Source organism: Uloborus diversus, chromosome 7 (assembly GCF_026930045.1).
Source record: "Uloborus diversus isolate 005 chromosome 7, Udiv.v.3.1, whole genome shotgun sequence".
Classification (NCBI taxonomy): domain Eukaryota; kingdom Metazoa; phylum Arthropoda; class Arachnida; order Araneae; family Uloboridae; genus Uloborus; species Uloborus diversus.
This window is the reverse complement of record NC_072737.1, coordinates 140,031,963-140,054,447: the sequence shown is the minus strand read 5'-3', so window position 1 is coordinate 140,054,447 and position 22,485 is coordinate 140,031,963. Positions and strand designations below refer to the sequence as shown.

General features: G+C 32.1%; 2 protein-coding genes across 4 annotated transcripts in view; one reads left to right on the top strand and one right to left on the bottom strand.

The window, feature by feature from the left end:
- LOC129226027 (uncharacterized) overlaps positions 1-13,956 on the top strand; it is a 56,941-nt gene extending 42,985 nt beyond the window's left edge. For 2 of the 3 annotated variants that reach the window (XM_054860603.1, XM_054860602.1), the window contains 2 exons: positions 7,363-7,471; positions 13,686-13,956. In XM_054860603.1, the coding sequence (XP_054716578.1) occupies positions 7,363-7,471; positions 13,686-13,825 (249 nt within the window). In that variant the 3' untranslated portion in view covers positions 13,826-13,956. The remainder of the gene's footprint in view (positions 1-7,362; positions 7,472-13,685) is intronic. The other variant, XM_054860604.1, reaches the window with a different exon arrangement.
- Positions 13,957-16,324: 2,368 nt separating this feature from the next.
- On the bottom strand, positions 16,325-22,221 carry LOC129226911 (GPI ethanolamine phosphate transferase 2-like). Its single transcript, XM_054861541.1, has 2 exons — positions 20,538-22,221; positions 16,325-20,432 (listed from the first exon to the last, which is right to left on the bottom strand). The coding sequence occupies exons 1-2, from the start codon at positions 22,219-22,221 to the stop codon at positions 19,438-19,440; spliced, it is 2,679 nt and encodes an 892-aa protein (XP_054717516.1). The 3' UTR covers positions 16,325-19,437.
- Positions 22,222-22,485: the final 264 nt, after the last annotated feature.

The following is a 22,485-nucleotide window of genomic DNA, read 5'->3' as shown; positions in this document are numbered from 1 at the left end:
CGTGTGTGAAAGGATTATCAACTGCGGGAAGTAACTGGAGGGGGAAGGGAAGGACTGGTACAGACGTTGTACCACAGCCGTAGGAAGAGAGCACTTTTTGTCGGTACAGCATATGTACCGCCGTTGGCTAAAGGTTAATACAGTAAATTCTCAATAACTCATATCTAAAAGAGATCGACAAAAAACTTCGACTTATCGGAAGTTTGACAATTAACCAAATAAAAACCATTGAATATTTAAATTAATATGTAGATATAACAGACTAAATTACAGAAATTCAAAGTTTTTAAGCACAATCAGGGCTCCCAAATGGTCCGCTTTTCCCGCCAAAGTCCATTTTTTAGGGTCAAGTCCGCTTTTTAACATTTTGGGTCCGATTAGTCCGCTTTTATATTGTTTTTACTTAAAGATCATATTTTAAAAGTTTTCCATAACGTTAAAAGATGCTGTACACCCAAACATTCGGCCTCGGCGCCTTAACCTGACTTTCCTGTATTATTTCACTTCAGATTGACGTCATTACTCCTCCTTCAACCGCTGCAGCATGGAAATCCATAAAAAAGAGGTTTGGGCGATGAGTTATGACATCGAATTTCGGAGCAAGGTGCTACCGATATTTCTCGGAATTTCAGCCTCGCGTTTGCAATAAGGAATGAACTCTCGGATCTCGATAACTCGAATATTCCTTTATCTCAAAGTTTTCATTGGATCCCAAGCTCTTGAAATTGTTGTGGAAACTTCCCATAAATCAGAACGTTTTAGCCGGTCTCTTGGGACTTAGAGTTGTCGCGTGTTGACTAATAGTAACGCTGCTATGAACCACCCCTTTTGCAAATGAATTCGGAAGTAATCTCGTAGTGCATGCGCCATTTTTTTTACAGGCGCATATGTTCGTAAATTTTACGCCCTTGAAAAACCTTGGAAAGTTCCTGAAAAAAAAAGTTTTCTAAGTGCTTGAAAGCCTTGAAAAAGTATGAAAAGTTTCTTTATTGCTTGAATTCTTTCAAAAATCATTGCAAGTAATCTAAAGCATACTTTAGATTGCTTGTAATTCTTTTAAAAATATTTCATCAGTGCAATTTTCTGAACATAGGTTCGATATGCAGTATTGCGAAAAATTGCTTTTGTGTTTGAGGTTTCAATCCTTTTGCATCTTGTAAATATTTTGATGTTTTTTACAATCGGAAGTTATTTTGACATGTGTTACTTTAGATTAGCTTATTTTTTAATTAATTTCGATAATTAACCAAGGAATTAGTTTGGAAACCATGATAACATTGAACTTACTCGGACTTCGCGGAAAACTGCTTCTCGCTTTTGAAATTTCAATCCTTTTGCATCTTGTAAATATTTTGATGTTTTTGACAGCAGGAAGTTATTTTGACATATACTACTTTAGATTAGCTTATTTTTCATTTAGTTTCAATAATTAACGAAGGAATTAGTTTGGAAACCATGACAACATTGAACTTACTCGGACTTCGCGGAAAACTGCTTCTCGCGTTTGAAATTTCAATCCTTTTGCATCTTGTAAATATATTGATGTTTTTGACAGCAGGAAGTTATTTTGACATATACTACTTTAGATTAGCTTATTTTTCATTTAATTTCAATAATTAACGAAGCAATTATTTTGGAAACCATGGCAACATTGAACTTACTCGGACTTCGCGGAGAATGAGTTTTTGTGTTTAAAATTTCAATCTTTTTGCATCATGAAAATATTAAAATATTTTGCCCAATCGAATGTTATTTTCCCAAATACTACCTTAGATTAGCATGTTTTATGTTTAATTTAGTAGAACAGAAATAAATTTCTTTTATGGAAAATATGCCAAAATTGAACTTGGTTCGTGAAAATTTGCTTATCTGAGCTTTCAATCATATTGCATCTAATAAATATTTTTCTATTTTTGGCAATTTGAAGTTGTTTTGACACGCTACATTAGATTAACTCGTTTAAATTTTTATTTAAATAACTAAAAAATTAATACTTTTTAAAAATTCAAATTTTTAGTTTTGAAAACTTAGTTTTAATTATTATTAGCTTATTTTTGGTTATTACTGTTTTTTTTATAGCGGGGGGAGGGATATTAAATGTAAACAATTGAGTGCATAACATTTTAACTTAGTGTTTGTATTTAAAACAAAGTTGAATTATAAAATTTTATAAAGTTGAATTTATGTACATCATTTCATTGTCATGATGCCTGCTAAAGAGGGGAATTAGTCCTCCCCCCATAAAAGTTCAAAGCCCTCATGGCCTTACAATCATGGAGTTTTGTTTTTTAATCTATGCTTTATGATTCTTGTCTTGAAAATATACTTTGAATATGAAAATTGCAAAACAAGCCTCATGTAATCTGCTTCTCTTTGGGATTAAGCATTTCAGACATTTTTAGGAAAACTTTCAATACAGTACAGCGCCGTGTCCAAGGGAAGGGTTTTAGGGGTTAAACCCCTCCCTTGGGGAAAAAATAAGCAAAATGAAGAAAATGTATATTTGACTTAAATTTACTTTAATGAGAAAGTTTGCGTTCAGCGTTTTTATTTTATTTTAATTTTCTCTCTGAAGTTTTTTGCGATTTACAACTGCTAAAGCCTTACAAACTGATGTAATATTTCGGAAAAAGTATGCCGGACGAACCGCTGAATGATCTACCAATGCAAAGAAAGAATATTGCTTATTGTAAGGAGCTTATGGTGAATTTGGCATATGTTACATCTATGAAGATGCATTAGTGATTGTGCTTGGCTATGTAATTTGCATCTGCAAAGAGCTCTTTCTTGTTCAGTTTATTAAGCATTATTTCAGAACATAACAACCTGATATACATTCTACATTATAAAAGAATTTGTGAAGAGTTTTTAATACTCATTGCAATGTACTACATAGTAAACAGATTTAATTAAAAAGAAGCAAGCAAAGTTTGATTAAAGTGAATCTGTGAAACGAAGGAATACTTTGGTAACTTGTACAGCTAGAGGTATCCTTCAAAAATACAGCAGCCCTTACATGTGAATAAACGCCATACTGGGATCGGCAATTTGTCGTAAAACTAAAAGCTGTAAGGGGGTTGAATTCTCCCCCCTACTGGTAAGATTAAAACCCCTCCCTTTATGAAAATCTGGACACGGGCCTGATAGAGTAGATCTTTTATCAAAGTGTCTCTTACAGAAAAAGCAGTTTGTTTTCTTATACTTTTTATGTTACTTCCTGTTATTTATATGTTAGCATTAAATGAAATCTGCATGCAATATTTATAGTGCGAATTTAGGATAGTACCTTGAAAAATATTTTTTTACTCTTGAAAAGTGCTTAAATTTTTTTCTTCCTAAAGGGTATGAACCCTGTGATAAGAGATTAAATTTAAAATTCAAATATAAAATAATTTTATTATAAACTCAGTTTTAGCTTTGTTGAAAATCAAAACAATATTTTTTTAGGGTTCAGTGTGAGTCATGAGGAAGTGCAAATTTCTCAGCAAAAATTTAGATGAAACTGATGAAGATGGGAACAAAATTATAGAATGGGGACAAGAGAATAATGTTTGTTTGTTTGGTGTATGATAATGCTATTAAGAAGCATTACAAGACAGAAAAACATAAAAATAATTTTAAACTAAATGAAGGTGAAGCTCAGCTTCATCTATCTTTCAGTGAGACTACCAGCATCCTTGATTCAAGTTAAAATGTATCATTATGCCTATTTAGTTCTAAAGAGGCTGTCTTAAGTGCTGAATGAACTAAGTGCCCCCCCCCCCCCACATCCAAATATTTATGTAAATAATATTATTCAATGGATAAAAACATCAGTTTCACAGGTGATAAAAGAATTGTATCTCATTATTATAGTTAATTAACGAATTACCTTCACGAATTTAGCAGCTGGCAACTAATTTGCCTTTTGGTGCTTCCTTGGGTCTAACTATGAGTGGTCCTCCCAAAGTCCTTTTTTTGATCCTAACTGGTCCTCTTTAGTCCCCTTTTTGATTGAAAATGGTCCACTTTTACCCTTTTCTGAAGCTAAAATGTGTTGGGAGCCCTGCACAATATGCACAGTTTCTCCGTGAAGAGTTCCGAAGACAAAGTTGTGTCTGGTCTTGAACTTCTCTGGCCATCCGGCACTGGCGTGTAAATTTTCTATGTTCAGTAATATAGCAAACTTCGTTGCTTCCTCACATAGCAAAGACCCACTTATAGGAATGGCATATGGTCTTGATTTCAATACTGCTGGAACCACTTGAATAGAGCGGATTCTACTTCAGGAAAGATGCACATCTTCACTCATTTCAAATTCGGATTCTTGGATTCCTACTGCTTTTGAAGTTTATCTTTTAATATTGTTGCGAAGTTCATACTTCCCATCCATGGATAACGGTGGCTCAGTGGTAGAATTCTCGTTTGCCACGTGAGCGACCCGGGCTCAAATCCCAACTAGGGTAAAGTGAGTTTTACTAAAATTTCCTTTCTACTGTTTCCCTTGTTTTCTCGAATGTTCTATTAATTTCTGTATCTTTCTGAGTCTAGAAAGTTCCAGCACTTTCTTAAGTTATATATAAGCAGATGTAGCGTTCATTCGTGGTTCTGAATAAAGATCTCAAGTTGAGACTAATGAGTATACCCTACATTTGGCTTTCACATTGTCTTCGATAGCTTCATCTACGCGACAGTTTGGTGGAGCAGGGTGGCGACAGATCAGGGAAATCAGGGAAAAGTCAGGGAACTTTATTAATCAGGGAAATATCAGGGAATTTTGAAAAAATAGCAAAAAATCAGGGAAAATTGATTTTATGAAGGAAAAAATTTTTTTTTTGCTTTACAAAATTAAGTATTTTGATTCCCTACGCATTTTCTGCCAATTATCTACTCATAAAAAAGTAAAATTAATGAGGTGTGATTATACACCGCCGCATATTTGTGCATTTTTTTCCTCAACGTCAAAGTATTGAATCTTACTTATTCCCCACAGGATGAACTTCCTAAGATTGTTTCTGTGTCTGTTAGGTTGTTTATTTTACCTAGCTTAAAATTTCCTTTTACGCTTTCAATGCTAAGTAAAATAAACAACCATACAGGCAAAGAGGAAGCCTTCATTAATGCCTTAGCTCCTTTGTCTTTATTCCATTGTCTCGAAGTAATTAGCATACTGTAATCAGAATTTCAAGAAGAAATCTTTGGTTTTTGAATTAATACTATAAAAGCTTAAAAATTATTACTTCTTCCTGTTTTTAATTTGATTGATAAAATTGAACTTTCAATAAAAAAAACTTTGTTTTTTGCCGTTATATTATTTGTTATCACCGCAGACTATAAAGGTTTTCTTTTCTTCGGACTTAAGTGATTCTTTTATTTTATAACCAAGTTGTATTCTTCTTTTATGTATTTTGAATTTAACTAATTGCTTTTTTATTTCTTTTTTTCCCCCTTGCATTTCAAAGTTGTTTGTTACAAAAGCGATGTAAGATTTTTTTTTCATTACATACTGAAATCATTTGAAATAGAGTTAACTAAGTAACTTAAGTAAATATCTTTATTTTTTTATTGTTAAAATGCTGTATTCATTCATTAAAATCTATGTTCTTGATTAGTGAAAAGCTCCATATGAATGGATGTCAAATGGTTTCATCTGTTTTGCATAAATATGTCAATTAGTTATATAAGAATAATTACATTACTTCTATTATTTCACTATTGCTTGTTATTCTTGCAACAATTATTATACTGTTTGAAAATTTAGTTCAAAATAATTTCAATTACTTTTTAGTTCTATCATAAATACGCATATGTTTTTAAGAGTGATTTTAATAGTTTCTTAAAATTCTTATGCTAAGTGGTTTCTGGAAGTAAAGTATTTTTTTTTTTTTTTTAATTCTCTATAATCTTTCCATTGTAGAAAAATTTAATATACAATTTTGTAGGGTTTGTTTTCCCCCAAAAAATGACTTGATATGTTTTTTTTTAACCATTTTATTAAAAAAGTAGCATTTTTTTTAAAATATACCTTTAGTTCAACAACTTTACACAACTTAAAATGTTTAAAATACTGCATTTTATACAAACATACTATGGATTTCAAGTAGCGTAAAGAAAGAAAACCATTATCATTGGTAACGTAAATCACGGAAATTTGGTGAACTTAATTAGGGAAATCAGGGAAAAGTCAGGGAACTTTTTTTCACAGTTCCTGTCGCCACCCTGTGGAGGCGTCGGGTGCAATCCCTACAACGGAAGAGATACGCACAAGTTGGCAAGTTCAAGGACTTTCCTTAGAATTGTTTACTTTATATTTAACCTTCATTCACAATAAAACTACTCAAAACCGTTTCAATATGTCTTTATTTTATTCATTTTGTGGTATATGACATTTCTAAGCCTCTAATTTTATGGCAAATAGGAAAAATAACTAATGTTAGCTGAAGGAACGACCATAGACACACATTTAGTGATTACTTTGGGAATTTTTTCTTAAATTTTAGGCAATACAGAAAACATATACAGTCGAACTTGCTTAATGGAATGGCCAATTTTACATTAAAAATTATTCTAATAGGTGGGATATTCCTTTAAAATGGGATTAAAATAATACACATCAACAGTTTGATACATTGAAAATGTATTACACTATGCGGGATATTCTTTTAACAGATATTCTAATAAGCAGGTTTGACTGTGTATAGATATACTTACCCCACATTAGCCGGCATGCCGCAAAATTTGGCGATCACCAGATTTTCAATAGCACTTTCCTCATTCTTTCCGGCATGCCGGAAAAAATCAAGGTTAAGGAAAAAAACACTTTACAAATATATATGTTCAGCTTAAAAGCTGATATAAATTATATACATATCTTATTAGTATTAATAAACAGTTTAATTTTGCAAAAATATTAACTAACAATGTGATTTGTTAGTTTAACAAGGAAAATATTATTCAAAAACAAATAATTTTATAAAATTAAATTAAAACTAAGTAAATATTTAAGCAGTAAGTTACCGCCCCTTAAACCAGTGCTGAAGGATTTATCATAGCTATTCAATAAATAAAAATTTAGCTTACCTCTCTAAAAGGAACCAAAAATAATTTATTTAGAAAAAATTATGAATGAATCCGCAGTAACAATGGTTTGCTTTCTGACTGAAACAGAATGGGGAAATTTACTTTGTTCTGTTGCAAAATAAACCTGCAATTATACGGCACACCGAAAAATTCGAATTTCTCGGCATACTGGTCAACCTCTCTTTTTTCTGGCATGCTAGCTAATGCAAGGTAATACGGTATATTTTTTATTAAGACTACTTTTGACACTTGCAAAAGCTTGTAAATATGCTTATTATTTTCTGATTTGATCTTGCATTCCAGGCTAATGTTGTTGATGAAACAAATGGCAAACACATTGAAAGAGTGTACTGTGGTCATTTATTTCATAATGCTTGTCTAGATTCTTATATGAAAACACCTCCATTTCATGGTAAGTAGAAAAATTAACCAATGTTGATTATACATTGTAAAAGAGACGTTAGGAGAGTAGGATTTGTTATTCTTTTTCGCTTGCAAGATTTATCACAAACAGAAACATTGAATGGTTTAGCAAAATTCACAATCCTCCATGTTTCCTACGTATTATAAAAACCATGAAAGTTAATGGAAAATTTTAAAAATGTAGTTAAGAGTCCTTGAATTAAAAAAAAAAGCAGGGTAGGGTTGAAAATCTGCCAAATTCAAATTCTTGCTACATCATGCTGCAAAAAATCAGAACATCATGCTGCTGTGGTGCTAAAATAATAGGGTCGGAGAGAGGCGTACCCCCTACAAGAGGGGTAATATGGCCCCTCTTGTAGTTTGTTGTTCAACATTATTGAACAATAAACTACAAGAGGGGTAATATGGCCCCTCTTGTAGTTTGTTGTTCAATATTATTGAACAATAAACCATTGCATACCTGCCAACTCTACTGGTTTTTCCGGGAGATTCCTGAATTTTGATGATTTCTCTTGATTGTGTAAATGATGGAAGCAACATTTAGTTGTACTAAGAAGGAAAATAAATAAAAAAATCCATTCTTCCCAAACAAATAATGGTGAAAAATCCGTCATAATCATCAACTAGATTTTCCCCCAGTAGATGTTGGTAGTTATGCTATTAAATAAGTGGAATAATAATTAACTTAATGTAATGGCACTTTCCAACTTGTATATTATGACCCAACCAGCTGACCCGTGCAAAGTATTGGCGCTTGACAGCAGTAATTCGAAAATCCGATTGCTTTTACATGGTCATTTTTCGAAAAAACAGCTAGTGTGACTTGTTTATTTTTTGTCAATGGCGTTGAAAAGTAAAATGCGTTAATTTTGTTTAATGGAGTCAATTTTATGAAATATTAAAGAAGCACCAAAAAAAAAAAAGAAAACTTATGAAATATTATTCATGATACTGCAATTTACCATGCTGAAAAAAACATTATTTTCTAATTATAATGCAAAAGGATGACTGTGGTTCAGAATCCTGCAGTGAGTTAAGATTATATATTCTCTAAAAAATTGTATCGAGATCAATCCGAGGAAAAAAGTCATTAAAAAATGACAAAACAGATAGGGGAATTGAACTCCCAAATTCTCGTTTCTAGCATAGCGCTCTACCCACCAGAGCCACACGCAGGGTTGGCCGAATCGGACCCAATTGGGTTGGACCCAATGGGTTTTTTTGAAAAAACCCATTTAAAAAAACCCATTATTTAGCCCACTTTTGGGTTTTTTAAAATTTTGTGAGAAGTTTTTAAAAAAATTAATTAATTTAAATACTTTTACAATTTAAACTTCTTTTTTATTTGTTCTTCACCACAGACAATGAACACAAAAAATGAATTTTGAGCTTTAATAGTATTTCTTAACTCTTAACAGCATTAAAAATATACTTCAAAGATTTTAAATAAATGTATTTAACTTTTTTCTGTAACTGGTCAATAAATAACTCAACTTATCTTGATCAAGTCCTGTCACGTCTGATTTTCTCAATATTTGTAGATTGTATAGAGGAAACTAATCTAGTTAAAAGGCTTTCATGTAAATTATTTTCTGCTAACCAACACGTCACAAATCTCGAATAAACACAAGGTAATTTTTTTAGAAATAAACAGATTTTTCAAACGGTCTACAGAAAACAGAACAGGTACAGTATTTTCATTATTTTACAAAAAAGTTTAATATTTCTTACCCTGTACACAGAAATAGAAAAACAGGCAACATAAAATTCAAAGAAATGTCTTGATTAAGCTGGAATTCAGTAAAAAGGGATTTAAACAACTTGAGGTTCTACAGTTGCATAACAAAATGCATATTTGCATAACAAAATGAAATACTATAAAGTAAAATGCAAAAAAAAAAATGTAGTAATTAAAAACGAACAATAGATTTTATCACTCGAGAAGTAACTTTGCCTTAACTGTTGGTAATAATAAAAATTAAAAAAATCTGAAACTTTAACATTCTTGGGTTTTTTCGTCTTTTATACTTTTCTTCAGAAAACTCTGAATTTTAACTAGTTTTCGAGCTTTTTACCCGAAGATAATTTTTACACTTTGTCCATATACTTATGCTACAATATGCTACAAGTACCCCACATTTTCCCTAAAAAAAAGACAAAAAAACCCACATTTCTTTTAAAAAAACCCAACTTTAGTTGGGTTTTTTTTGGGTTTTATTTAAAAAAACCCAAAAAAACCCTGGGTCCATGGGCTTTTTTAAAAAAACCCGGGTTTTTGCCAACCCTGGCCACACGGCCTCACTTATGAGGTGCTATACAATCATGAAATGCTACCAAAAAAAAAAAAAAAAAACGAATAACCCGATTCTTTTTAAAAACGAAGACAGTAAAACCTCTAAAGTTGACCACCTGTCTATGTTAATTGCTTTTGTCAGGAACGGAATTAGTCCTATCTCATATAATGAAGGGAAACCTCTGTAACTTGACCACCTGTCTATCTTGACCACTAATATATGCCAAATTTGGTTTGGAGTATTGTAAAAAGCCCTTTGTAAGTTGACCACTAGGTTTATTTTCTTAAACTTTCTTCAGCAAATTATTTTATTTTATTATCTATTTATTTATTTATTCATTATTATTATTATTATTTTCTTTTTGATAGCTTCCCAAGAATGTTTTTAATGCTTTGATGACAGACTAGCATTTTACTAACTAAACAGCAGCATAAAGCTTATGCTGCTCTTTATTCTCCAAACGTGTTTTTCATTTGTTGTTCTATTTGAGATAGCTTTTTGTACTCTGTTCAATGAAAATAGGTGTCAGTAGAAAAGTTCAAATTCTTTTCTTTCAGTTGCAATATGTTGTGGCAACACAGAAATTGTGCTACAAAGAGCAGGTCTGGATCTATACATTTTGGGCCCCCCTGCTACAAAATATGTAGGGCCCCTCCCTAGTGGCCAGCAGTGTCTGTTTGTAAAGTGAATAAGTCTTAGTGCTAGTTTTTTTTCTATTTTTTCTTCAATTTCTAAGACCGTTAGCCCCTTTAAGGACGCCGGCCCCTCGCACTGCAGATACACAGGTCTGGGACTGCTAATGAGTAAAGTTACATATTTCTGGTGCAAGGGATTAAGAGATAGGACATTTTAATTTTGCCTTTATCAACTGGGAGAGTCGAGCTTGTTGCTCTTTGTGCTATAAGTTTTACATAAAAAGGCTTCAAAAAGAAAGTTAGTTGAACTTGAGATTAATAAAAAGTATGAAATATTAAAATTAATTGAAAATGGAGAAAGCCAGAGAAAATTAACTGGCACATATGGAATTTCTAAAACTAGTGTCTAATATAATTAAAAACAAGGAAAGAATAAAAAAATTATTTGAATAGTATTTTTAATTATTGTTTCACTTTCAATGATGTTAAACAATGAAAGTGAGTTGAACAGAAAGAGTAAGGGTGAATTACTCAAAAAATGAACACATGGTGCAAGAAATGACGAAAAAAAAGGAAAAAAAAATCATTACCGCCCTTTATAAGTTGACCACTTGTCTAAGTTGACCGCCAAAGTACTGCACCGCGAGTGGTCAACTTACACAGGTTTCACTGTACAATGTATATTTTTTGTTTATTTTTCGCTGATAGTGGGGGGGGGGGATCTTTAGAATGATGCCTTATGTTTAAAGTTTGATAAATTGCCAAAGTTTCGGCATTGTCACAAAAAAACACCTTTAAGAAATAATGACCCTGTTTGAGTGCTTATTTAATCATTTAGTCACATGCCAAGTTTGATAAATTGCCAAAGTTTCGGCATTGTCACAAAAAAACACCTTTAAGAAATAATGACCCTGTTTGAGTGCGTATTTAATCATTTAGTCACATGCCTCATAGCAGTGTAATTATGGACTTTTATACCTAGAAAGAAAACGGATCATATGGTCCAATGGGGTATTTTACAATAGAAAGACACATTCCTTTACTCTCTGTAACTCGAAAGTGTACTATTCACTCCATTTTCACCTTTACCTTTCTCTTCTTCCAGCTGCTTGGGATTGCAAATGTAATGAACACTGCTGACTGATTACAAGTCACACTTGACTACTCCTCTTTGAAAGCAAAGCTAACTCAACATTTTTGTATGTAGAAATAATATCACTGAACATGCATGCAATATACCAGACTGCCCAGTTATCACATCCAGAGACTGCAGTTTGGTTTTTATTAGCATTCCTCAGTCTGGAATAATGAATAACCGAGCTGGAGGCAGATGACATCTCACTGGGTGTCAACAAAATGGTAGATAAAAAGAATTTATCTCACCAGCGAGTGTCCGCAGCTTGCTGTGGTTCAACTTGTGAATTGAAGGCAAAGCAGTCTTGGCTATTTAGCAGTAAGTTACTGCCCCTGAGCCAGGGCTAAAGCAGAGAGATAAATTGTGGTGATATGAATTCACTTTATCTACTAGTTTCTTGGCACTCTCAGCTTCAATGAGATGTCATCTCACTCCAGCTGGGTAATTCACTATTCCAGACTGAAGAATTCTTATAAGAAAGAAACTGCAGTTTTTGGGTGTGATAATCGGGCTATCTGGTACATTGCATGCAGTTCTGACCTTGAAGGCGAAAACTTACTGCTAAATCACTGAATGAGCAGCCATAAGGAAAGTGTCTTGCTCCTTAAGATATTTTTCAAGAATTCACTTAAAAAATTGGAAGGACCACACTGGCCCCTTCAGGTTTTCTAAGTATACTGCAATTTTCAGTCTTTCCAGTGTGTTATGGGATTTTATTAATAGCTTATTTCATGAAAGTAGAAAAAAAATTTTAATTCTCAAAATTGTGCATTGTAATCGAAAAATTAGTTAAATATTTCTCAAGTGGCTGAGGCTGTAAAAAAAAGGAAGAAAACTTCCAGCAGAGACAGATAAATCTTAATAGTTGTCCTGCTGACACACAGCAACATTTTGGTATGGTTACCAGGAACAGGGCCATCCGAAAACAGGGGCGAGCGGGGCAACCGCCTCGGGCGCCAAGATATAGAGGTGTGCCATAAACTAAGCTTTTACTACATTTAATTCTTTTTTTGGTAGAATCCTTTTTACTTCCTTTTACAAAAAAAAGAACTATTGTATTTGCGAAAAAAAATTTCACTCAAAAATCAGCCCTAATTTCCATTTTGCTCACCCTCGAATGAATGTTGAGTTTCTTTTTGAACTCGACCACACGTGGATAAATCCCTAAGAGTGTATAGAAACCCGAAATATCCATTTTGACCATCCCCAAGGTAATTACGAGTTTTCTTGTGATGTCCGTGTGTACGTCGCATAACTCAAAAATGGTATGCCCTAGAAAGTTGAAATTTGGTACGTAGACTCCTAGTAGGGTTTAGTTGTGCACCTCCCTTTTTGGTTGCATTCGAATGTTCCAGAGGGGGTCTTTTACACCTTTTTTGGGGGAAACCTTTGTTAATTTCAATGAAAACTTCAGTGTGTTATAATTTGGCAAATAGTTGGCGATATATCACCAAGTTTTGTCGCCAACTTGGTGACAAATTCAGCAACATTTTTTTTTTCCAAATCTGGTTTCTTTTTGTCCACTATTGGCAATATTTAGAGAGTTGACCATTGAGCCACATTAAAATGTCCAATATTGGGAAAATTAATCTGTATAAACATTTTTGTTGCTCTGGTTCCTAACTTGGGTTAAAAACATTTAAAGTGTTTCTTTGCTTAATCCAGGGCACTACTATCAGTAAATTGACGTAAAAGGAAGTCATGTGATGCACACACATCAGCTCATTTGAAATATAGTTTTTAAAATCAACCACATTAGATTTCAAGTTACATGTTTAATTACGTAATAATTGACAAAGTTTTTGAATACTTTTCCAAATAACGCTCACCATTCTGTGTGTGGGATGGGGGCGTCAGAAAATGTTCATCCCAAGTGCCGTCCTCTTGGAACGGCCCTGACCAGGAAAAAAACTGCAGAATTTTAAGAGAGTTTTCTCTTTAAATTTTATGCTTTGAGTATATTTACTTCGAGCAAACTTTTGCTCTCCATAAAAATGATTTTGATATTTAAAAAAAAACTTATATGTTGGCTGCAATGTATAATGTTAGATATTTAAGTTTTCATGCTATAAATAATTAAACTGAGTAAATGAGTTTTTCTAAAAATTGAAATCTCATTTTCTTCTCTTTCAAATTTAGGTGGGAAAAAATGTCCATCATGTAAGCAGAGAATTTATCATGAAAAATGGAAAATTGCGCCAAAATTAGCCGAAGATCGATGGGCGCATCAAGAAGCAAAGAAAAGAGAACTTGGAGAGGTTGTTGAGTTTTTTGAATGAACTATGTATGGTGGAATATTTAACGTTTTTGTTCTGTTAAGTTTTTGTTTAAAATGTATGCTACTTGTGATATACTTTGATAATCATGACTTTTTACAATGTTCACAATTTAATGATAATTAAAAGCTAAAGTCTACATAATTGTGTGCATTTTTTTTCTTCCAAATTTCTTGAATTTCAGCTATAATACAGCCCCAAAGGCAGAATACTACAGAAAGCTACATACATCCCAGAATAGGTGCCTGGACTGCAGAACAATTCTGTTTAAATGTGAATGTAAAATTCCGACAAGTTTCTTGAGAAACAGCAGATTTTCTACAAATATCATCTAAGTAAAGATATAATTTTGCAGACATTGTCACCATTTCTGCAGATTTCTTCAATTTAGGACATATTCTAAAATTCTCGTAAAATACGCTTATATGTCACAGGGTTCGTACGCTCCAGGAAAATGACATAGTAAAAAATGTCAGGGAAAAGTCGGGGAATTTTCCAAATATGCCCCCAAAAAATTTTTTTTTCCAATTTCTTCTCAGGGAATTTTGTACCATGAGATCTAATCTTTTTTATCGATGTTTCCTGAAAAATTGTAAAAAGTTTGAGGGAAATCGGTTTTTTTTTTTGGATTGGAACGTCTTTTTCGGTATATGTGAAACCTAGTCGCCATCTTTGGTCATTCACAAGATGGAAGTAGACACGATGCTTAAGTCTTAAGTTTCCAAAAACAAAGCACAATTGAATGTTTTCTTTAACTGCAAACAAATGAAAAGAATACAAAACGTGCTTCAAATTGTTTTTTTATTTATTCTTTTAACTAAGTTTCTTGAGAAATGAAAAATTTTGTTCGTTAAACTTAATTTTATCCTCATTGCCCTGGATGCAGATATGCTAAAAACTTTTCAACTGAATTTTAGTTCCCTGAAGATTTATTATTTTTAAGTTGTTTTCATGCAACAAATTTTCATTTAACCTTATTTTTTGACATTAGCCGCCATATTTGGTCATTCCCAAGAAGAAGGTACACAAGACTCATTAAGTGTCTAAGTTTCCAAAAATGGAATTGGATGTTTATTGCAATGTTAATTATTGAAAATAACATAAGTGAATTTTTTTTTCGAATTTTTCTTAATTATTTTTTTGAAAATGCAATATTTTATATTCAGAATATTATTTTATTCTAATTGATTTAGAAGCTTATGTGCTAAAAACTGACAATTTTGTCTTTATTTCAGCTTTTTAAGGATTATTATAACTATTTTTATGTGACAAATTCAAAAATCTACTTATTATCTTAAATTTTTAACTTAGTCGCCCTATTTGGTTGTTGCACGATGGAAATTAATTTAAATTTTCAAAAACAGAATTGGATGTTTATATCAATGTAAACTATTGAAAGTAACAAAATGTGCAATAAATTATGAACTTTTAAAAATTAATTATTTTCTAGAAATAAAATTTTTAATTTTAATGTAAGCATCAGTTAATATGCAAAAGAAAAAAAAAATGATTATTAGCATTGGCTTATGATCAGCATTTTGTTGATTTTTGTTATTATGCATTACATGGTATGCCAATCAATGGTACAAGTCAATCATATTTATACTGAAAAATAGCTTTGTATTTTGCTTAATATGTTTTGTGTTACATACTATGTAATAAGAAAATAAAAAGAAGTGTTGTAAACCAAAAAACAGATGCTTAAAGATTGCTGCGCGATTACAACAAATCGCTAATATTATGCATGACACGTGGCATCGAAGAAACGCTAAAATAAGGTGAAAGTACTTTGTTTTCAATAAGTAGTAAACAAATCAAAACAATATTGAACAAAATGTTTAAAAAAAATAAATAAATAAATGAAGCGAGTGTAACCTGGAATTTTCTAAAAAAACAACCTGGACAAGTCGGGGATTTTTTTTTGAACCACAAGTGTATGAACCCTGTGTCCGAAAACTCATGAAACATGTAACATTTTATGAGACATTTGCAATAATTTTTGATTTACTTCAAACTTGATGAAATATGCAGAATTTGTGCAAAAATTACATCTTTAGATATTTGCAGAAAATCATCTTTCACTGACTACATCAGCACCGGTATTTTTCTTCTTAAGCGTCCTTCCTGAAAGACCGATCTGTAAATGATTTGGCTAGATAAGGCAAAATTTTCTGTTGAACATCTTTGTTGTGTGTGTAGCCATATGCTTTTATTCCAAGAGAAAATACTGCTTCTAATGTGATGAGATTTTTAGAACAGTGTCAATGTTCCCAGAACTCTGATGTTTGGAGGAACAGAGATGGCACTTTTAGCTGCTGAAAATGGGGACATAGTAGAAGGTTTTGCATTTCCTGTCAAGAATGTGTGCCCAAAATTTTAATTTCATTCTTTTTTCCGCAGTAAGTCTGAGTACTAAACAAATAAATAAGATATTTCTTTCATACTACTGTATAAAACTTCCCTTCTAGAAACAATATATAACTGAAAACAGTACAAGCACCATAGTTCAGAAAACAATTTATTTGGATTAACTTCAAAATTTTTAAAATCTGAGTGGAAAATAAATTTCAGGTTACAAAATGAAAAAAAAATATATTTTTCTTGTAAAAAAAGTAATTAGAACTTGAATTACAGATGTTTTAATATTGAGGCAGTGAGAAGCAAAGGGATGAAAGTGGAAATTTTCAAGTTTTGAGTAAAACATGTTTAAAGATAACTTCCTAGATAGGCTTTCTTTCATTTTTTTCTTCTAAATCATGCTATATAGCAGCAATTACCAGGGCTACTAGTACTATCTCTCGCCCCAAGACGGAGGAGAGGTTCACCAACCATATGTACCAGTTATCTCCAAATTTTTAATTTTGCCACTTACATCCCTTTGCTTCTCACTGCCTCATATATTGTTTAGTTAGAAAAAGTCATCCGCTTTCTATAAGAATACATTTAGTTCACCTTTAGCATTGGCTTTTTTTAACAATAGTTAATTATATTCTCTTTAATAGTTTTATAGAGTCCTTTTACAAAAATCTTTATAAATATACCTTCTTCTTCTTCCAAGGATTAGGCATACAGCCTGTTCCGGCTTCTTGGTCGCCCCACCACTTCCTGGGCCTACCACAGTCTCGTTTGCCCCTTCGTCTGTAATAAAAGGAAGCTCTAGGAAGTCTGTCTTCCTCGTGCCATACGTCGAACATAGTTTTTCCAATTGTTACGATACTCCGTAATTTTTTCATTGAGGCTGAATATCTGTAATTCCCTTCGAATAGATTCATTCCTTATTTTGTCTAGGATAGTGCAGTTCTTCAGTGATCGCAAATACTTCATCTCTGCTGCTTGAATTCTACTTAGTTTCTTGACTGTTCAAAGTCCAAGTTAGAGCCGTATCGTAAGGTTGGCACTGCCATAACCTTATAAGAACTTCAGTTGTGTTTCCTTTCTCGTTTTTCCCTTAAGGGTTCTTGTAAGGGTTCCACATAAGTGTTGAAAACTATGTAGTTTGTTTTGGACATCACTGTCGTGGTTAAAGGTGATGTCACATCCTAGGTATATAAATATACCTGGTAGCAGAAACAGCATGATGTTGTGTGACGTAAGCCAGATTCTTGAGACGATCTGCAGATTATGCCTTAGTCTTGGAGACCTGTCATTTAAATTTTTCCAGGAGAAGAGGAGGGCAAAGGGTTATACTCAATACAAAAGTGCACCAAAAACTGTCTAGTTTTTTTCATATAGAGTTAGGGTAAGAGGTTAAAAATAAACAGGCGTGAAGTTTAAATGTTAGAAAACATTTATGCTTGTGTAAGTGGGAAAGAAATATTAAGGAGACAAGAAAATATCATTTTTGAGATCAAAAAGTAAATTTTTATTAAGTTTTTATTTTTAATAAAAAATAGCATTTTCCTCATTTTCAACTATAGCAGAACTCTAATCATCTGAATCAATTGAGACCCAATTCAGATAATCAAAAATTCAAACAATTACATTTTTTATTTTTGAAAAGAGATATTAATTACTGTATGTATTTTTGAAATGGGAGAAAGAAGACTATTTCCATAGAAAAAGTAGCTTTTAATTAAGTAAAAGGCAACACTCCTATAAGAAATCATATTACCAACCAGAATATACAATTTTCAAGTTTTGGAAACAGTTTACTTTAAGGATGATAAGACATAACCAGAGCCCCGACTATGATTTTTGAGGAGTGAGCACAAACTTTATTTGGTGCCCTCCTCCTCCCTCCCCCAACTTTTCTTTAGTCCCATATAGTGAGATAATAAAATATTTAGTGTTCACTTGAAATTTCAAAAGAAAAAAAAAAAACTTTTTTTTTAAAGATTTGATATTTGCATTTTGTTAATACAATATGAAATATCTTCATTTTTTAAAAATGAAAGCAAGAGATTTGGTGCCCCCAACTTTTGATGCCTAGGCCTGTGCCCCATGTGTCCCTGCCTTAATCGGGCCCTGGAAAAGTTAAGCAAGCGTAGGGGGAATCTGTGCATGTCAATCTGCCTTTCTACTGTTGAACTCCAGGGTTCGTACTCAATTTCCCAAAGAAAATGAAGGAGTTTTGAAGGAGTAAAATGAGATTTTGAAGGAGTACTTTTGGGCTGTCTTTAATGAAGTCACACTTTTTTTCAACATATTTGACCCCCTTCCCCTTTCACAAAGTATCACACTTCACCTCACTACTCCCCATGTCACATGTCATATTTTTCATAAATATATTGTTATAATAAATGCGTGATTTCATTTTTTGTAACCCTCTCTCTGTCTCCTGTCATAATTTCATGAACTTGTCTGCCCCTCAAGGCATGACATCACTTGTAGATGACCCTTTTTAAAAAGTCAAAACTGTGATTTACAAAGTGATTGGTTTTTTCAAATCTATTTATGTATTTTTAAATATTTTTAAAAAACAAGAGAAACTGACTTTTGCTGCTGAGGTGAAGGGAAAAGCAAAAGTCATAAAACTTAAAAAAATAGGTAAGCAGAATTAAAGCATGTTTTACTTCACTTATGAAATGTCTTAGTCACCTAATTCTATTTTCACCTTCAACTTTTATGACTTCTATAATCAATTTGTAAATAAAAAATACACGAAATTACTACATTAAAATTGCCTTTTTACCTTCTCCCTTGTGACGAAATTAAGGTGTCAATCGAAGTATTTTAAATTACTGTCATAGAGGAAGCTGAAAAAGAAGGAGTTTTGAAGCAGTTAAAACCAAAATGAAGGAGTTTGGAGCACCCTTCAAAAAAATTTCCTGAATGAAGGAGTATTGGAGGAGTTTTGAAGGAGCGTACGAATCCTGAAATCATTAAAAACGTATATGAGCCAGAAGACCTTATTTTAGGAGAGGAGTTAAATTTATTACTGTATTCTTAATGAAAATCATTACAAAAAATTAAGTTGCAGATTTAAGAATATTATGCAGCGTTGAAAAAACAGGAATAAAATTTGTTCAACAGAACTGTACCATGTGATTTAAAGCACTATAAGTGCTATTTGTTGATCATAAATTAAAATAAAAGATATTTATAACAATTAAACTATTGAGAACAGTCCATCATGCCCTGTAGTCCAATGAGCCGCAACTGTCAAAAATTTTTATTTACCTATAAATGCTCCCTAATTTAAAAAAAAAAAAATATTCAAAATTGCAGACAAAAATTGTTACAAAAAGGTTTACCAACAAAAAGAAAAGAACATGACTTGTCTCATAAATGAATTTTGGTAAAAATACTGACATTATAAAAAGATGAAATTTCATAATGAATATTACTATTGAATATACGGACAGTATAAATAGTCTATGGGCAAACAAAATATTAAAACAAAATGCAACATTTCTTTTGAGATGAACACAAGTGTCCTCATTAGAATTAGAAAATTTTGATGCATGAAAATTTAACATCCTGTGCATCATTAGAAGCAACCACAGCATTACAGTGCTGTATGTGTTACACACTAGTAAGACACCTACAATAATTGGCTGGTATGATGACAAGCCAGTGTAACCAGAAAAAAGATCGATTGTGGAAAGATTGTTAGAATTTCCAATGTAGAAAAAAGCAGTCATAGTCATTATTAAATACATAGCTGTATTGGAAAAAATATTCCGACTTTTCTTCCATGTGAGTTCATTTAAACAGTGTTCTTGCACAAGTGTTGTTGCTATTAATGGTATATTATAAGCTCTTCCGATAAGTTCTATTAATAATATCCATGAAGAGATGACATTAAAGTACTTTAGCTTGCTCTTGTTAGAGCTTAACTCAGGTATTTGTATCAAAAAACTGAGAAGAAGAATTAAAGAGTGCATGTAAATAATCCATGAAATAAGTAATGATTTTTTTTCTACCATTAGAAAAGAGAAAGGACATTTATAAACCAATACACTTGTTAAACCAGAAAAAGTCATGCATTTCAAAAATGTACTTGATTTTTTCCATAAATAAAACATTACAGTAATTTGTGCTAACAACATCAAAATTAAGCAAAAACTTCTATTTTCATCTTTGCTTATCCAGTCTGATATATCAGATAAAGTTTGCCATTTATTTCCTGTTTGATTCCATTTTCTTAAGATCCTGTGAGTTACAAGGAGTATTAGAGCAGAACATAGTTTATTTATCTCTTGACTAAAACTGGTTATGCTCCATAAATGTTTTAACCGAATAAAAGGTATTTTGACTTCAATAACACAATAATTTAAAATGTACAAAAAATGTTTCAAAAAGTGAAATGTTAGCATTGTACTAGTCAAAAAATACCAAGTTTGATGTTCTTCTTCAATGTAACTAGATGAAAATAAGCTCAATAAATGAAGAAAACCGAAACATATGTACATTTTATCACTGAGCTCAAAATTTGTAGCAGCATTTATATGCTTCAGAAGCTGGAATAATTTATAAAGTATTATAATGCTAATGAAACTTAGAGAAAATAGAACCAAACCAACAAAAATACTTAAGTGATATGTGAAAATAAAAAGTATCATCAGGCATGCACATATCACACTTAAGGAAATGATCTTCATATTGAGAAGTGTAAAGTTCTCGTCATATGCAAAAATGTCAGTACTTAAACTAAAAAATAACCACAAGAAAGATAACCACATTAACCACATTCCTAATAGTATAATTGGTTCATTATAGTTCATTCCACTTCTAAGTAAATCTTGTTGAAATGCAGAAATCATATCTAAAGCAGCCAGTAAAGAATCATTGCAAGAAACATTTAAGCTTTCAGAACTTATTTCAACATTTCTGAACCAATCGTCAAAAATCATTATTACTTTTTGTAATTTTTCAGTAAGTAGTACAGACTTTTCTGGAAATGTGTGCCTGTGAATTTCGTATAGTTGCATCATATTGTAAAAGGCTGCGTTTAAAATCTCTTCTTCAGATAACCCACTAAACTGAAGAACGTCTGGCATGATACTGCCATAACTATTAATAGGAATGGGTATTCCAAGCAGTACACTAAGTGTAGGAGCAAAATCAACTTGTTTCATAACTTTTGTAGCACCAGCCATGGAAATTGTAGTTTTTGAATTAATAAAAATGGTAGGAGTTAATATTTCATTGCTCGACATTCCACCATGACTGCCACTGGAACTCATGCCATGATCACCACATATCACTATTAAAGATTGCTTTTTATATCTATTTTTAATAAAACGATAAATATGCTGAATGATGTCATCCATTTCTTTGAGCTTTTTTGGTAAGTAGTGAGAATGTGGACCATAAGAATGCCCAATGTGGTCAACTCCAAGATAATGCAGAATCATAACAGTCCAGTCTGTATTTTGAAGCTCTGCATTTACATTACGTGTGACGTTATTATCAACTTCAGTAAAATCTGACACAAAGAAAGAATGTGTTCCTTCACTTCGTAAGAAAGAATTGGGAAAAAGCTTAAGCCACGTCTCATCCCCAAAAAATATTGTTTTCATGTTCTTTAAATCTGTCTGATAAATAATATTGTCATCCAGCATTTGTGTTGCATTTAAATTCAGAAACACATCCATGAAGTTTGATACAGTTCCTGTAACTAATGTTTTAATTCGAGGCATGGTTACTGTAGGTGAAAATACTTCTGTCACAAATGGGATTGCAAGTTGCTGTCTTATTAGACTTTCTGTAAATGGTAAAAGCATTTCAAAATCTGAATTAGGTAAAACGGAGGAAATAAAGTCAGCTCTTAAGGCATCAATAACTATAAGTATGATCTTTTCATAGTGTTTTACATACTTATTTCCAAAGGTTTTAATTTGGTAATTGCACACATGCTGCTGGTTTTGAGGAACAAAATTATTACATTTAGAAAGTAAAGTTCTAGTTGACACAGGTTTTAGTTTAGCATTATTGACAGAAAAAAAACCATACATAAAAATAGAAATGCCGAAAAAGTAACACAATGCATATATAGAAAAGGAAACAAAAGAAAACTTCTTGTAATTTCTGGAAACAAACATTGCCAATCAACACAAATTTCAAAAAATGATATACAGTTAGAAATATTGAAAAACACTATTGTTATTTTTGAAAAGTAATTGAATTTTAGGAACTATCGGATGAGCAGGAACCAACTCCATACTTCGAATGACAGCAGTTCAAAACAGAAAGATATATTTTGGCGATGAAAGTGGTGG

What these genes read in the sequence shown, in the direction of transcription:
- LOC129226911 (XM_054861541.1), bottom strand. Translation starts at nt 22,221, where the DNA reads ATGTATGGTTTTTTTTCTGTCAATAATGCTAAACTAAAACCTGTGTCA. An exon ending in ACATTTTTTGTACATTTTAA is followed by an intron (nt 20,433 to 20,537) that starts ATTATTGTGTTA and finishes CTGCTCTAATAC; the next exon opens with TCCTTGTAACTCACAGGATC.